The following is an 18,512-nucleotide window of genomic DNA, read 5'->3' as shown; positions in this document are numbered from 1 at the left end:
CGGAGAAGACTGAGAAATAAAGAAAGAAAAAACAAAAAAAATGAAATAAGTTAAGAAACAAAAGAAGTCTGGGCGCCGGTAGCCTAGTGGTTATGTCGAACGCCCTATGTACAGAGGCTATAGTCCTCATTGCAGCGGCCGCCGGTTCAAATCCTTGGCCCTTTTATTGCATGTCATCCCCCACTTTCTCCCCCCAGCATTTCCTGACTCTCTACAGCTGACCTATCAAATAAAGGCAAAAATGCCCCAAAAAAACAAAAACAAAAGAAGTCCGTCTTTCGACTAAAAGGTGAGGTGTGAAAAAAAAAGAGACAGTCATCAAAAAGTTTAAGTATCAATCATCTATCTAACAAGGAAAAAAGAAACAAAAGAAAGAAATAAGGAATCCCTCTCCTCCTCCATGTGTACGTCACTATAATTACAGGAGAATAATCGGTCACTTTAATTACCGCTGAGTCTATGGATCAGCTTTACACTCTTCTTTTTACACTTTTGGCACAGGATCAATTTGAAAACCAGGACATAGACCAGTTTGGGGTCCGAGGTCTGCTGTTGGTTTTCCCATGATGCATCAGGGACCTGAACGTGAGAGAGAGCTCGAGCATATTGAATTGAACCAACGCTCCAAACGCTCCGTGCGTAAAAGCGCGTCTCCCTGTTAGTTTGGGACGCAGCCCCGGATGATTCTGCAGAAGTCTTTCTTACTGATTTGTACTCTTGGATTTTGTTCTGCAGGTGATTAGTTCAAGAGTGCGCACGTTCTGCACGGAGACACGAGTCATAAAAGTTACTGCAAGCCCCGTCTCTCTCTCTTTCTCTCTCTTTCTCGCTCTCTCTCTCTCTCTCTCTCTCTCGCTCTCTCTCTGGCGCGCTGCCAGCTCCAGCACGCTCCAAGCCTCCTCTCCTCTTGCGCCGCTCACTTTACACCAACCCCTCCTCTTCTGAGGGGAAAAGAGGAGGAGGAGGAGGAGGAGGGAAGAGAGGGGGTCCTCTAGGAGCTGAAAGAGGTGGAGCAGAGGGGAGGGATGGAGGAGGAGGAGGGAAGGGGAGTCTCTCTCCCCCTCTAGCCGACACTGGGGTGAGGTGGGGTGGGGGGGGGGGGGGGGGGGGGGGACTGGAGGGGGGCGACGGGAGCCCTTGGCCGCCTATTCGCCTTCCAGTTGCCTCCGCACTATATAAACACTCATTGGTGCCTCTGGCTTGACGCACACACACTCTTTACGCACGCATCCACACACACACTCACACACACACACACACACTACTGAGGGTGACTTGTATATGTAGAGAGAGAGAGAGAGAGAGAGAGAGAGAGAGAGAGAGAGAGAGAGAGAGAGAGGAGCCCTTCAGAAACAGAAAGGTACACAGAGAAGAGAGTGGACGACAGAAAGTAAGAGAAGGAGAAAGAGGACGGTGGCTTCTGAGCATCTCCTGCGCATCTTTCTCACTCCTGCACGCTCACGGATCTTTTTAAGTCTTCACTCTGCTTCATCCTTCCTCGTGCCTCACAGAGAGATTAACACCTTTCTTTTTTTTCGTTTTATTAAAAAGAGAATTTGGAGTTGAGAGACACGCGATCCCTGGAAGAGTTTGCCTGTCATTTGAAAAATCAAATCTTTTCCATCTTTTTTTGGGGGAAGTTTTGAAAAGTAAAGCAGTTGCTTGTTGGTTCCAGGGGCTCGGCTTCACTTTTTTTTTTCCACGTGTCCCACGTTCACCCAGCTCCTGACACAAACGTGTCACCTGGAGATTTTTTTTGCGCCTGGCTAAAAAAAAAAAAGTTCCAGACTTTTTTTTTTTTCAGATTTTTATTTTACCTCACTGACCCACACAAGAGACCCAAAAATGAGATTTCAAACACCAGCCCCGTGTGTTGATTGTCCTAAAGGCTTAAATCACTAATACAGAGAGTGAGTTTCCAAGCGTTTCACTTTTTCCACTTTCACAGCAGAGGTGGCAGCGCGGCTCACCTGTAGCATCTCCTCCACTCATCAGGACATCAGAAAAACCACTTTGTGACTATTTAAAGACAGAGATTAACTTTTTTTCCCCCTGAAGAGTGGAAACTCGCACTTCACACGGTTCATTCATTCTGCCGCCTCTTGTCACTTCCAGAGGAGGCTTTTTGGAGTGCGTAAAGGAGCGCTGCGCTTTTACGCAGAACATCCAACTTTTTTTTGAATCATCCCGAAGGATCCAGATCTGCCTGTTTTTTTTTTTTTTTTTTTAAAGTCTTCCAGAGCTCCAGAGGGACGCCGGGCCTCTCCTCCATCATCATCATGCTGTTCGACAGTTTCGACCTCGTCTCGGCTCTGGCCACCCTGGCCGCGTGCCTGGTGTCCATGGCGCTGCTGCTCGCCGTCTCCCAGCAGCTGTGGCAGCTCCGGTGGACGGCCACGCGGGATAAAAACTGCAAGCTGCCCATGCCCAAAGGATCCATGGGCTTCCCTTTCATCGGCGAGACCTGCCACTGGCTCCTGCAGGTAAGCGCGCACTCGGGACGGGGAGGAGTGTGGGGTGAAGGGGGGGGGGGGGGGACTGTTTGAGCGCTTGCCCCGGTGTCTGAGTGGGGACTTGACTCCATCCAAGTATGATGAAATCACTCTTATCTGTTTCATTTCACTCTGTGAGGAATTCTTGATTCTCATTTCGGACATTTTTTTAGCTCATTGATCAGTTTTTCACTTTGACGGATTTCAGTCTGACATGTGAAAGTTTCTGACGAGTGAGTGTGCAACAGGACAATAATTAAAGACTTTAATTTCACGTAATAGCCACAATGTGTCTCCATCATCCAGTTTTTGATGCTCAACACTCAAACAAGGACGCAACAGAACTTTTATTTTGCGCATTTTTCACAGAGAATTTAAAAATATTTACAATTTTGGCTCGATATCCAGTGACGCTTTCCCCCTCACTTTTTTTCTACTCTCAGCTTGATCTTTATATCCAGTACAACATTGTTTTTTTTTTAAGTTTTCTGCATCTTCTTGCGCGTCTCTGATGCACACAGACGCACTCATTACTACACTTTTGATTAGTTTAAAGAGCCAATCTCTCTCTCTCCACTCTCTGCCGTGGCTCCAGCGGCCGATCAGATCACTTTTCTTTTTATTGTCTCAGACGGGAGCGCGTCGGGTCATCCAGCCTCCCGTGCTGCAGTCTGGCTGATAGTTTATCGACTCTTATCTTGATACGGAGGCCAATTAGTGACGGCGACTAGTCTCTGCGCTGACAACTCAGAATCAGTCTCGCTGCTTCCTAGAAGTTTCAGTTTTCATTCTGAATATTTAAAAAAAAAAAAAAAAATGTCAAGAATGTGAAACAGTTTGGCAAACTTTCAAAGTATTCTCAGTCCCAGCTAGGAATAGGGAGAAAGCACGTGCTAGTTTATGTCGAGAGTCAGAGTGAAGTGCAAATGGGTGAAAGGGTGAGGTGAGGGTAAAGTGCACACCTCGGACTCCCTCTCTTTTCTCCTCCTCCTCCTCCTCCTCCTCCTCCTCTCGTCTCAGCTCCAGCCAAAGAAAAGTTCCCAAACATGCCGCATGTTTCACAAACCTTCAGATTCCTCCTCTTGGAAGATGACTGACACGTGCTGCAAAGCTGCTTATTGATCATTCCTTGTTGAGATGCTTCACTTCTCTATTTGTTTTGATCGTCTAATTAGCTTCTTGTTTTTTTTTTTGTTTTTTTTTTTTGTGCATCTGATCAATCGGCAAATGTCCCAGAATCCTTTGCACCACGCGTGAAGAATGTGTCTGCATCTTCATGTTTCGATCAAAACATAGAAGAAGAAAGCTCACCAGACAGCGCAAGAGTCCCGCTACTAAAGCAGCAGTTGTCAGCGCGAAATGATGGCTCCCAGGGGCGTGCGGACAGAAAGGAAGGGGGGAGGGGGGGGGGGGGTGTGATGGGAAAAAATAAAAATAGAAAGAGGGGAAAAAAGTAAGAGAGAGAGAGAGAGAGAGAGAAAAAACCTCCAAAAAAGCAAAAGTGGGGAGAAAAAAAAAAAGTCAAGCGAGCGGAGGCACGTTGGCCGTGTGCGGGGGCTTGAACTCTCCGTTAACATCTGACACCGAGCGAGACGCGTTCCCGGAATGCAAGCGGGGACCACGGCCAAGTTTATGGAGCGGGGGGGAGGTAGGGAGGTAATCTGCATGTCTGTCAGATTGAGTGTGTCTATACTTATGAGGACCAAACGTCCCCACAAGAGGAGAAAACTTAGGAGCGTTTTTTGGCTCCTGTGTTTGTTTGTTTTTTGGCTCCTGTGTTTGTCAGGTCTCCGTCTTATCTGGAGGGAAGTTAATGAGTTAATGTAGTCCATGAAATGCCTCATAAATTAACTCAACTAAGAGGAGAGAGATAGAGACGCTCGGCTGCAGCCGGGAGCCTCGGCTGCGCTGTGGGAAAGCATCACTGGGAGATGGAGATCTGATGGAGGACCCTCGCTCTCTCTCTCTCTCTCTCTCTCTCTCTCTCTCCCAGATGCTGTTTCATGTCTCAGCTGCTAGTCTGCTGCTTGATTGGTCGTGGAGACGACATGTCAGACGTGCTCAGAGACAAGTCGTCTCATGGGGGGGGGGGGGAGCTTCTGAAGGACTGAAGCACACACATCAATTGATTGTAGTTGAAGAACTGAAGCTGCAAACGTTGTTTTTTTTTCTTCTTTTTGCACAGAAATGGTTTTGATTAAAATCGAGGTTGAGGAAGAAACAGAATATTTAGAGATGAGACACTTTGGAGGTCAAATAAAGCACCAAGCAAAGAACAATCCTCATTCAGCAACCGCTCTGTAGAAGAAAACGTGTTTCTGAAAACCCAACTTCCACAGTGTTTTTTTTTTTTAAAGGTTTATTTTTGGGCTCTTTATTTTAAAGAGATAGGACAGTGGACAGAGCCAGACATTTGGGATAGAGAAAGTGGGGAATGAAGGGGGTCCACAGGTCAGATTTGAACCCAGGCCGCACGCCTGTAGGACAATGCCTGTGTACACAGGGCACATGCATCAAACTGCTAGGCTACCAGAGCCCCACTTACACAATTTCTGACATCCTGCTAAGTTTTCTTATCTGTGATTTGTTCTTAGAGTACGTTAAGAGTGCTGACATGACCGTGTGAGAAATGATATGTTAGTGTGTTTTACTTAATTTGGCATGTTTAGATATTTAAAAAAAAAACATGTCTTATATGATTTAAATATCATCAGGTATATTTCAATCTTGCAATGTTTGATGTTTAACTGCAAACTGTTAAATTATGAATATAAACTCATAATTTAAACCTAGCTTCACACACGTGGCTTTTTAACGACAATTCAGCGACATCATTCATCATTTCACAGCGACAGCTTTTAGACGTCAAATTGTTTTCATTTTGACAAAATATTTAAGCATTTAAAGTTGTTGTAACTTAAAATAAACTGACAGCAGAAGACTGTCGTGTCTCGTTCTCTGCAGATAACAACTTTAATTAAGTTTAAGAAACGTGCTGTAATTTAAAGTTCTTCTTTTTTAAACTGTTAAACAGTCTTTCTCTAAATGTAAATAAAAAAGTCTTTATAGTTGTATCTTAAAAAGAAAAAGAGGAAACGGGTCAAGAGGAGGTGGTTGTTGGGTCTCTTTCTCGCCCAAATGTCGGTCATCAGCAACACTCGCACGTCGCTATGGGAAACAATCTGACCACCAGTGTTGTCGTAGTGATTCTAGTTGATGTAGTTTTCTCTTCCATTGTGTGTCAACATGTTCACTGTATTTAATATTCTAACTAAATGTACCACATTCAGCACATATTCAGTATCTTTTTAAAACAATCAAGCGAGAAATCTCTTCTGGCTCTGTTTTTGGTCTCCACCACCTCCAAACTTTTCTTTTGTTTTTGTTAAGCGCTGCTTCAAGCTAGTTTACGTTTTGGTTTTTTGAAGCTTGTTCCAAACAGCTGCCTTGAAAATTACACTCTGAGAGCTGCGACTCGCTGTGAGGTCAACTTGATCTTCGCTTCAACTTTTAAACGCGTTTAAAAAAGTTGATTCCCGAGTTTGCATGTTTGAGTTCTTCTGATTTTTGGAATAGCTGAACGTAGAGAATATGCTTCAACATTTCCCTGAGTCTTCTCTTTTCAGTCCGTTACTCGCTCTCGTTCTTCTCCAAACGTCTCGTCCACATTTCCCTCCATTAACCCTCTTTTCTGCTTAAACCTGAGTATGTATACGGTGAATATCTAACCCGACACACATGCAGCAGCAGGTTTCAGTGACGGGTCCATTTTAAAGCGATCCGCAGTTAGGAACAGTTTTACGGTCACTCTGCCAAAGACCTGTCTGCTCTCATTAGGAGCCGGAGCTTTGTGAACGGACTGTGCCAAGCAGGAGCCTCACTACCGAGCGGACACACACACACACACACACACACACACACACACACACACACACACACTCACGTGCACTGAAACACTACCTACACAGAGCAAAGTCATGTACATTTTCAAGATAAACACGCATTAGTTATGCACTCAAATCTTACAATCTACACACCCAGTTCGTGCTTTTCATACAGGTGCACGCTCTCAAAAATATAAACACAGAGTACGGACTTCGGCACGCTCCGATGCATGTGCACGTTCAGATTCCATCACTCAGAACAATGCAGGTCATGAACACACTTTTAATGCGTTCATTCGATGTGAGAATAGCAAATATTTTCTGCAACTCGATGGTGATTCACAAAGCGAATGCACGATTTTTGGGAGGGTAAAAATAGCTTTTATTTTAGATTTACACCTGGCATGAAATTCAATTTAACAAAAAAAAGGTTTTGCTCTGTTATTTGGGAGGTCCGAGCATTTCACGTTAACTTAAATGTCTGGATACTTTCTAAAACCTAGTTTAGTCTTTAGTCTTTTTTTTTTGAAGTGCAAAAATGGTATCAGCTAAAACGTTTTAGGCGGAATACACTCTAAAAATTTGGTGGATTTTAAAACTGAAACACCTTGGCCAAACGTACAGATGAAAGGGTGGAGCCAAAGATTAAAAAGTTAGCTTAATTTATTTATATGTACTTCAAGTTCCCATGAAATGAAAAACACATTTTCCCGATTCTGATCCAGCGTTCCTGTGTTTAATGTTCATTTAGCTGCCAAATTTATTCCAGTACAGCATTATCTCATCTCATGTTTTATCATCTTTATAAAATATTATTTATAGTATTGTATTTTCTCTTCCTGTAACACATTTCAAATGTCTGACGTCTCCTTCTGTGCAAAAGGGGCGTTTACTGATTTCCAACCAGTTAAAAAGCATCGACTAAACCAACGATCCAATCAAATCCATCCCAACATTATGTCCCGCCTTCTCCCATGATTGGCTCTATATGTCTATCCCGCTGCAGGAGGAAAAACGTCCCGACACGGCAGATAGACCCAAAAATAAGTTCATTAAAGGGGGCCTAACTTAATGCTGCCACTAGGGGTCTCCAAAGTGCAAAACTCCCAGTCGTAGTTTTGATGAACAACATTATTCAAAATTTTTTAAATCCTTTTAGGTATTTTGGATTGTTTACAGGTTATTATAAAAATGCAAAGATTTCTGGGTAATGTAGTTAAACACCTATAAATGTGATATATTCCATATTTTAATATCAGGGAACGCCAACGTAAGAGTTTCCCCTTCTTTGACAAATATGAAAAGGATGCTCACTCCGATCTGTTATTCTGGATGCATCGTCTTCTGGTCTGGTCCTGATACTGAACAAAAACACACACACATACACATACACACACACACACAGGACAAACACAAATACAAACACACACACACACACACATGTGGTGCAGACAGGCTGGACTGAATCTGGGTCAGAGCGGAGGAAATGAACACATGGCACTGAGACTCAGGCTGTGAGTTTGTGATTTAAGTTTTTGAAAACGCACACACATTAAGGATATTCTGTGCAGAATGTGTAAATGTTATCAGTGATTATTTCTTCCTTTTTTTATAATTTGCACCAGCGTACATACACTGCATGCAAACGCACTAATGCGCCGTCCTTCTGTGCCAGCCTGTCTGCTGGTCTCTGTTTTGCAGTGATGAAGTGTAAATGACGGTGGGCAGAGTAATAACAGTCCTCCAGACCAAAAGACTCTCTCATCTCACACAGCGATGACAGCTCTCTCTCTCTCTCTCTCTCTCCTTCTTTTACTTCTTCTTCAACACCTGTCCTGCTGTCTCCGGCTCCTTCTGGCAGTACTTTTACAAACTGGTTTCCTGAAGTTGAGCAGGAGTGGAAGAGGTTTTGGTGACCGCCCCCTTTCTGGCGTTTTTTTAAGAAATGCTCTCACAGTCCTATTAGCAAATGCTTCAATTTGCTTTACACCAGCTTGGTTGCTTTCTGCATCTTCAGTGTAGCAACACGCCTCCTGTGCGTCTGTCCGCACCTTTTTGAAGCCAATGACCCCCTGGGGCGCAAATGTTGGCGCAAATTGTTACACAAAAAATGACATCTGAGTCAGGTGATAAATAGCAGTGACTGGCTCTTGTGTGGTTGCAGCGCTTTACGACAGGTGGAAGATAATGCACAAGATTTTGAAGGCGCCTTTTTTTGATTAGCAAATAAAAAAAGTTGTTTCTGATTTGTTAACTTGCTCCGGCTCACAAAAAAGTGCCAATTTAACCGTTTCAACAAATGCACGGTTTGATTCAAGGGCGACTGCTCCAAAACAATGTGACGCAGAGTCGGGCAGCTAAAAGATTAAAAATCCTGAGACTTGCTCTGATCACCTCGAGAGCTTGCACATGTGGGGATCTTTTGTTTTTTTTTGAGGGCGCGGCTTGTGAGGCCCGGTGGCTTCATCTATAGACGGTTCCATGACTGCAGTCCAGCTCTCTGTGTGCTGCATAGCTGCGGTTATACAGTCCTGAGGCACACACACGGTTAATGGAAATACTACGACTACATATGCACAGTCACAGAATGCACACATATAGCGCTTTCACACATGCATAAAACTCTGATATTGTGATTATGTAAAACAACACATAGCATTGATTTAAAGGCAAATATCTCTCATAAAGCGGACTTTATGTCCTTACTGTGAGGTGCATGTGTGAACGGATCAGGAGGATTTCAGGAGTAGCCTTTTTATTGAAATTCTCTAGAAATTTTCAGGAGTGCACGTGTAAAAAACAGTTAAAGCCTGCAGGAGTAACATGCGCTAACAAGCACAATGAAGCTGAGTCCTACTTTCTTTTTTACCTTTCTATCAGAGTCTATAGGTGTGTGTGTGTGTGGAGTTAGAGAGACATGCTGAAGTTCATTGATGAGTTATATTTTTGTGTGTTTGCTCTTGTGTACATGTCTGTTGTATAATCGAGTTGAAATTCAAGGCAGGACCCTTGATCCCAAAAGGACTCTTATCGTTCCCTGCATCTTTCAACCCTGTTTGCCATCTTTATGGATCATTGCTTTTGATGTCGTTGATGTTCTTTGTGCAATTTTTTTCTCCTTTTTGATGACAAATAAATTGCTCGACAGTTTTTCTTTGTCTTGGTCGAGAAAGTAGATTTTCGTACCGATTACATCCATCGTGTTTTGTGCCATCATGTCATCATTCCTCACTTTCTTGCATGCATATTTAATTCCATGCCACATTGTCTTGCGGTGATTTGTTCCCTAAGATCATTTCTCCATGAACACGATTCAGTTAAGAAAAGATCATAGGAAATTAAATTTGTTTGCTGCTCGGACCGGCTTGATTGTGAAGCCTCCAGCGACGACAAGCTAAAAAGTTTTCTCGGTGAAAGTATCGCTTACCCTCTTTTATCTCTGTGCCTTTTTATTCTTCATCCTTCTTCATCCATCCTTCCATCCCTACCATCCTCCTCTTCCTCCTGTTGTTCAGATTAGCAGGAGGTGCTGGCAGCCCCTTCTTTCACCCCAAGAACACACCGCTCCTTGCGAACAACACTCTTGTCCTTGGCCGAGCACAGAGCACAATGTTAAGCTCTTTTTCTCAATGTGTGTGTGTGTGTGTGTGTGTGTGTGTGTGTGTGTGTGTGTGTGTGCGCGAGGAGGATAAATCGCCTTTGAACCCTATTTAAACTTTGTGTTTAAATAAGCAAAGTATATGGGTAGAATAATGATTCTTGATACGGTCAAGAAAAATCAAAAAACAGACAAAACCTTAACAATGCAACGGACCTTTTATCAAACCAGCAACATCCCGCTAACAGTTATTAGCGCTCAGTTATGAACCATGAAAACTATAAACATATCTATTCATCATCTAAAAGTAAGTTATATAATCAAACAGTTTATCTTGAAGCTTAGCTAACTATTTCAACAGTTAGCAGGTTTCTTTTAGATTGCTCTGTTTCAACTTCCTGTTTGTATTTCAAGAGATTATCCACTTTAGCTAACTACTGCAACTATGTAGGCGCTACGTTAGCTTCATTTTAGCTAACTGTTTCAACCGTTATCAACAAGCTTTTTGGTATCTGTTACATTTGATATCAACTGTTTATCCTTCATTCTTAGAAAACAAGTTCAACAATACAAACCTTACTTTAAGCTAACCACGTCAACCACTTATCTTTTGCATTTAGCTAACTATCCAATACTTTTAAGAAAAGCAATTTCAACATTTTGGCATTTTTAGCTCGATTTCTTTTAGCAGTATTCATTTTCTGTTGCTTCAGTCTTCTCCTGGAATTTGTTGGTTATAAGAAATATATGAAGTACATTATATTTAATATTTGTTGAGTTGCTTGTTGTATGTCTGCATTCGCTTGTAGTTGGGGAACGGGTTTGTGTGTGTGTGTGTGTGTGTGTGTGTGTGTGTGTGTGTGTGTGTCAGGGTATTAGCTGGGGTCCCGGGGTGAGTGCTTAGAGAGTTTTGAACAACCATAATCTCCCTTCCTATAATGTCCCCGGGTCAGGGGCCAACCCTCTCTCTCTCTCCCGCCCTCTCCCTCTGTCTCTCTCTCTCTCTCTATTCTCCTTGTTTTTTGGCTGAACCATCCGAAGCTCATTTTCGTTAATCCGTCTTTTTAAAGCGAGCAGCCTTCCCCATCTCTCCGCCTCCTCCGCCACGCTCTCTGCTTGCTTTCTCTTGCTCCCTTGTTGGCGCTTTACCTCTTTCACACTTTCTCTTCCTCATTCCTCTTTTTCCTCCTCTCTTCTCTTGACCCCTTTTCCTCTCGTCTTTTCCTTCCCCGCCTCTGCCCTCTCTCTGTATTTCCTTTCTCCTCGTCCCACTTTCTTATTCCCTCTCTTTCGTCTCCCCTCTCTGTCTCTCTGATGTGGTGGCGTGACCGCAAAGGGACGGGGTTCATTGTCAAGTCGAGGACCTATCGCACCATTCAAACACACACACACACACACACACACACACACACACACACACACACACACACACACACACACACACACACACACACACACATATTAAAACTCACACACTGGTTCCTTGGTATCTCTGGCACCGACTGAATGATTGACAACTGAAAAGAAAGAAGGAATTCCCTCACAGCCTTTGACCTCGTTTCCTCTCCCTTGTACTTCTTGCTGCTGCCACTGCTTTTTTTTTTTCCGCTCTTCGTTTAACTTTTCTTTAATTTGTACTCCCAGAGATTCAACTTTTTCAGACAATTTTGGTGAAATTGTTTGAGTTTCTGCACCTTTTTCACAAACAAAATCACCTGTCAATCGAGCAGTGTGGGCGGCTTTGAATTCCTCCCCTTTGATAGAAATCCTGTTTGTTCCTTTAATTATTCCACATCTCTTAAGTGTGTAATTTCCATTTTTTTAACATGTATTTGACTCATCTGCTCCTGCTTCATCATGCAGTGTAAAAAAGACGGACTGATGTGCAGATTGCACTCCGACAAACGGACCAACGCTTCTGCAGACGGCTTTTGTTCATGGACCTTCAGCGGCTGCTTCAAGAGAAAATTATAAGTCAGGGTTGTGTATCTTTTCTCCTTGCACTAATTCAATTTGATTCCTATATGCATTCAGCTTAACATGAAGCGCAGCAAAATAATAACTTAATTAAACTGCAGCAAAAGAGTGATTCAAGGACGTAACTGACCCACAAGCTCAGGATAGTAAGACACAAATACGTTAAGATTTAAAATATGCAACCTAAACTAGAAGTCAATTTCCATCAGACAGAGAACTGGGGGAAATTTACAAATTAAATCTGTCAGTTAAACTCAAATTTCTCACAAATCTCATTTATCTGTACGCCCCTACACACTCAAGACTTTACAGATAATAATTAATAAAGGTTAAATAAGAGAAGGGCATTAAAGTTAAAAATCCTGCAATCAAGACGGAGTATAAATTGATGTTTGAATATAATTTCTTCAGGCAGTTCAAATGTTAGATGTTCAGTGGACTCACTGATTTGCTGCTTGAATTAAGAATATCTGAAGCAACACACTTCACGCCATCAAATCCAGGCGGGAAACTTTTTTATTTTACAAAACATCAGCTTTTTACGTCTAAATAATCCGCCTGTGATTTTGAACATTTGCATGTTGCAATGAGAGTCTTCAGCAGGAGGATGACACATTTGATGAATTCCTCACTCAAAAACAGCCTTTAAACATTTATAGTCCTCACATTATTAACGACTCTTTATTCTCTGTCCCATGCAGGACGCCTGCATCAGATCCAGTTATGGATTCTTTATTTTCTGCACATTTGCTCTCTTTACCCCAAAAGTTCTCTTTTATAAACCTCTCCAAATGTATACTTTCTGCCCCTCCCCCCTCCCTCCATACACACATAATGTTGGGGTCCCTTTAGCTAGCTTGTGCGCGTGTGTGTGTGTGTGTGTGTGTGTGTGTGTGTGTGTGTGTGTGTGTGTGTGTGTGTGTGCTGGTGGAGCGGCGGCGTTGATCTGAGTAAACATAATTAGCTGTGTTTTTTTGTCTTGCTCCTAATAAAAGAGTCATTTGTTGGACATTTCCACTGAGCTACAAAGAGGACATTTATAAGCCCAGGGCCCAGGTTCGCCCCCAGGCCAACCCCAACAGAACAGACGGGGGTATTTTTAGCACGGCCCCGCGCGCTAGCTACCTCTGCTCGGACAGAGCGTGTGTGTGTGTGTGTGTGTGTGTGTGTGTGGGCGTTTAAGAGGTGTGTGTTTTTTGAAGACAGACAGATTTTTCTGTGATCTTTTTTTTTTTTTTTGTCATTCGTCTGAAATGTTGAGTGTGCGAATGTGTTTGGATGGCGAGTGAGGAAAATCTCCCTCCCCCTTCTCCCTAGCTCCTTTATTGAGATTCTTGTAAAATATCTGATAAATCTCTGTTCAAAAAAATATATAAAAGGGACTCTGTGGAAGCAGACGTCAAGAACAGCCCTCTGCAGACTGCAGACACACAACCCTGAAACCTCCATACTTTGAAATGATTCCCTCTATTCCTTTCTGTGCACTTTTATTTTACCCTCATTAGTGTAAACCTGACATAACCGTCATCAAACCACCATGATGACCTTCACTTAACCTGCAAATCTCAGCAGTGTTTGATTCTCACAAATGTACAGGGTTGCAGTGTGAAGCGACATTTGGCGCCCCTTTCCTATTCATTGAAGGGAACGGGAAGTTTTGTGCAAAAGATTGATAAAAAATGGATGAAATTCACTTCAAGTCTGTGTCACATTTGGAGATTTCTTTGTGCGTTTGCTGCTCTCAAGAAAGAGGAGACGGCGATATGTGTCAAACCATGATGCAACTCGGGTCTTGTGCAGTTTGTTGGAAAACGTAGATCCAAAAGTAGAAAAAGGGGGGGGGAGGGGTGGTCCCAATATTTGTGATTTAAAGACGGCCCTCACATTGTGCTCCATGAGAAGACTTTTAATGTCATTTGCTGCTTTAGAGATGCCGTCAATTTTTTAAAGAGTGAACTTTTATTTAAGTACGACCTGATAAAGCAGCTAAAAATCATGCATGTGTCAGCCCACATTTGAAGCATTTAAACGGAGCAGGTTGTGGTTTGAAATGAACCAAATTAAAAAAAATATGCAAAACTACTTGGATGAAAACATCATAAAAAATCAAATCTATTTTAGAGAGGAGAAGTCAAATTTGCAAACATAAACAGTGATGTTCACCGCGGAAACAGTCCTGTCCTTTATACTCTAAAAATCCCTTACTGACATTATTTAAGATTCACTTATCACAGATAAAAATACACTACAGTAACATACTTTTCCTGCTTTGCATTTTCAGTTTGCACCATTAATTTAATTCTCCATGTAATAAACAGTTACAGTTAAGGTAGAAAATGAAAGTAAGAAAGCGTCTGCATTTGGTTGGGCTGCTTCAAAAAGCTTCACAGACGATTGCGGCGGCGTTACGGTTTGAAAAAATTCAAAATGAAGTCGTTTTAGTGCTTGAAAAGTTTCTGTTTCACAACAACTAAATTTTAAAAAAGAATAGTGCAAGTGTGCTCTGGACTCTTAGATTTCTGTCGTTGTTGGATGATTATTTTCAACGAGTGAACTCATGCACCTCGTGTTTGGTGACACCACGGCCAGCTCTATTTGTTGCTAAGAAACAAATCCGTAAGAAAATAAGAAGAAAAAAAAGTTGTGCCCGGCGTCATAAAGAGAAACCTTTTTATGGTTTTCAGTTTGCATCATCGTTTGTCGCCTGTGAACTTGGCGCTTAAATCAGCCGTGATGTTGTGGGAGCAATTTTGGCTTTTTTTTTTTGCCAAACAGAGATTTTACAGTCGTGAGGAAAAAAAGAAACGTTCAATCAGTGTGAAGCTGTGACGCCTGCGTCTCTGTGGCGAAGTCTACAACTCTGGTGTAAAAAAAAAAAGTGTGTGTTGTGATCCAGTGTGCGGTTCTGTACGTACGTGTTCTCCTGCACGAGGAGTGTGGCGTCATTACATCACGACTTTCCATGCTTGCTCTGTCTCTGTGTGTGCTCAAAGTGTGTGTGTGTGTGTGTGTGTGTGTGTGTGTGTGTGTGTTTTGCCAGATTTTGGGGGAGGGAGAGGCGGGTGTACACTTCTCACCTTTTACGTTAAATGTCATCCAGACCACACCCCTGGCGCTCTCTCTCACACACATAAACACACACACACAGATTGTTTTAGGGTAACTTTTCTGCCCTTTGCACATTTTTCCCTCACTTGTTTGTGGGGAATTAGACGATGAGAACCTGCCAAATTGTGCGAGTGTGAAAAGAAAATATGGAGGAATGGAAAGAGAAAAGTAAGAAGTGATACACACGTAATACAGGCATCAACACTTGCACACACACACACACACACACACCACAAAAAATACACAATCGGTCCAATCTGATGCTGTATCTTGGAGAGTGAAAGGGAGCCTTGTCTCGCTGCCTGAGGAACTCCCTTTGACTTGGACTGTGTGTGTGTGTTTGTGTGTGTGTGTAGGTGTATGCGTGTGCATGCGCTGGCCTGCCAGGCAGACATACTAAACCACTCTACATCCATGTGGCAGCAAAATGCCGCTTGGAAAACAACCCCTCTCTTACACGCACATACACACCCCGAGGGCTTCAGAGGCCAGCCGGCGACCTGGTGTGTGTGTGTGTGTGTGTGTGTGTGTGTGTGTGTGTGTGTGTGTGTGTGTGTGAAATTGTGTGTGTATGTGCGTGCCACAGTAAAAAGAGGAAGTGTACAGGAGCTGTGAAAACAGTTCAGGTCAACAGTTTGTACCCAGACGGATCGACAGAGGGAGAAAAAAGGAAACTTGAGAGATGAAGGAATTTGAAGATGTGTCTTTAAAAAATAGACTTTCAAAATAAAGTTCACCTGATTGGTCACGTTTGGGCGGCAATTCTCCAGAAAAGGTTCAACTGTAAAATGTCTTCTATCAGTAATCCCCTGCAACCAGAAAAATCCAAGCACATTGATATTAAACCGCTGAGATTGCTGACTACAGTAGCAAAAAACTTGGCCCACAATGCAATGCAGCTGCGGGAAAAGACGAACACTTAAAGAGATAAATTCAAAAAGCTAATCCCTAAAACGCACAGTGTGGATGAATTAATGTCAACACCTCATGAAAAAGGTCTTAACATCTGCAGGAACTTAAGCGCCCTGACAACCAGAGGTGGGGCGTGTTGGTGCCCTGAAAATGCTAATTAGCGACGTTTTTCATCTATAAAAGCTCGTCTGGCAATCAAGAGTTTTTCAAAAAGCAACATGAAACGGCCGACGGAGCCGCCGCGGAGAGGGCCGAGGCATCTGTGCTCAATTTGAGCCGAGGTTCACACAGACGTCAGGATGTGAGGTGCGTCGTGCGAAAGGGGATGAGCCTGGAAGAAAAAAAAAAACAGTTGTGAGATTTCAGACGTCGTTGTGTCTTTGATTGTGATTTTTTTTTTTTGGGGGGGGGGGGGGGGGGGGGAGCGGGGGGAGAGCGGGGGAGGGGCTGTGTCTGAAAACGTTGAAGTATTTTTGAACTTTTCAGCTTACTTGAGTCATGCCAGTCCAGAAGACACACTTCAGGTTGTCACTCGGTTCTGAATTATGCAACAAGTAAAGAAGAAAATTATCGTCATTTAGAATAATATAACGCAAACACAGTAAACATAAACAAAAGAGCAATATCGGAAAATGAAATCAGTTGATTGCCGATGTTTTAAAATGATTTTTTCCGACAGTACTTGTACTCGGGGTGGTTTTCAGGGATATTGTTTAAAAATGTAGAGACGATGGTCTGATGGACGCTCGAGATTAGAGTCACTTTAGTCGCTTCTGTACCCGTCCACAGCCGACCAAAATCAGCTGTATGTAAAACACTGATTATTAAAAGGTTCTACATACGATGCCGTAAATGATACGTTAATTTAATCACAGTAAAGGTTTGGGAAAGGTCTCGGATATGATGAATAAGTTGAGACTAGAATTCGGAAAATATTGTGACAAAAAAAATGTTCATTCAAAATATATGTTTTTAAAATACTGACGACATTATAAACGTATTCCGGTAAATGTGAATAACAGGGCAATAAATCTGATTTACCTAAATGTATTATGTAATTATTTACTGATTACCTACACACATTAATATTACATAATGACCGATAACTCAGGAGAGAAATAAATGTGGTGTAATGACAGATTTGATGTCCTGCTTGTACTCATAACGATGATCAGATCTACACAATTCTACAATTCTACAATTCTACAAGATCTTCTCCACACAGTTGGATTCTGATGGATTTAATTTTTTAGTAAAACAGAGAAGTTGAATCACAGAAAGTTTCTAAGAAAGCTTGATCACTTCCTTCTTTATCTCCTAAACTTAATGGATCTCCGTGATGATTAAAGGGGACCCGGAGAGCTCTGGAAACATGCTGAATGAAGCGTACATGTGAGGGATCAATTCCTCCAAAGAAAGGTATCAATAAAAGGCAAAAATGTGACTTCAAATCGAATATCCAGAAATATTCTCCATATTTTTTTCATTCAGAGCGGTGTGTGGCAGCTGTCGAGGTAGTTCAGTGTTGGTAGGCGACTGTAGCTGAATTTTGTTGAATTGAAAGTAACGTTAAGACGTCAATGCAGTTTTCAAAGCGGCAATTTACTCCGAATCGCAGACGATAAAAATCTGAAATTTCAGTCAGTGAAACGCTGCAAGAACATAAAACACCCTACCTCTGTGGAAGATGTGTCCCAGACTGGAAGCATCACTATCTGCTTAAAATGACACACACATGGACGCTTATACAAACCGTGCGCGCGTTATGGTAGGTTTCAATGTTTTTGCCCCTTCAAAATAAAAGAGCAAATAAAGGCAAAATGTTCTAATTGCGATATAATGAAGTTTTGTAAAAAGGCACTTTAACCTTTATGTTTCAGTTGTTGTACATCGATGTGGGAAAAACTGTTTTACAGCATCTTATAGTACTGCTTCTTATTTACAGACGTTATCTGTATGTGTGTGTGTGTGTGTGTGTGTGTGTGTGTCATACATATCTCTTTCCCCAGGAGTAAACTGGGGTCAAACCAGTTAGTGTTGTCACGGCAATTTGCAGTTCGGCCTCTGCGTGTTTGTTTGCTTTGCACGTTTTTGTGTGACTTTTATGAATATGGCGCTCGTGTGCATGAGTGGTGTGTTTTAACTGTACGTGTGTGTGTGTGTGTGTGTGTGTGTGTGTGTGTGTGAATGATGTGTTTGTCTGCGAGTGTGTGTGTGTGTGTGTATGTGTAACACAGTAAGCTGCCCTGGGGCTGATATATATTCTTTTCACTCAAACAGCCCATTTACAGTTCTGGGGTCGGCTCCCTCTCGCTCTGCCGTGACCCGGACCGTTTAGAGGTCAGCGTCAAAGCTGAACCCCGGTCAGCTCGCTAACTGACTCCAGCTCCAGGTCCTCTGGGGGTTGACTGACGGCGGGGTTACTCAAACTGCAGGGCGGCGAGGGCCTGAAATGGGCTGTTTGGCAATCTCCTGGTGTGTCCCAGCACGAGAAAAAGGGCAAATATACCGACCGTGTCCTCTTGACCAAAGACATTTCAG

General features: G+C 42.7%; 1 protein-coding gene across 1 annotated transcript in view; it reads left to right on the top strand.

Annotated features, from left to right (window-relative positions):
- Positions 1-1,220: 1,220 nt before the first annotated feature.
- Positions 1,221-18,512, top strand: part of cyp26b1 (cytochrome P450, family 26, subfamily b, polypeptide 1) — a 34,121-nt gene continuing 16,829 nt past the window's right edge. The window contains exon 1 of the mRNA XM_020657430.3: positions 1,221-2,483. Within this exon, the coding sequence (XP_020513086.1) occupies positions 2,280-2,483 (204 nt within the window). The 5' untranslated portion in view covers positions 1,221-2,279. The remainder of the gene's footprint in view (positions 2,484-18,512) is intronic.

This window comes from Labrus bergylta, chromosome 22, assembly GCF_963930695.1.
Source record: "Labrus bergylta chromosome 22, fLabBer1.1, whole genome shotgun sequence".
NCBI lineage: Eukaryota > Metazoa > Chordata > Actinopteri > Labriformes > Labridae > Labrus > Labrus bergylta.
The sequence above is the reverse complement of the archived record's forward strand: the minus strand, read 5'-3'. Positions and strand labels throughout refer to the sequence as shown.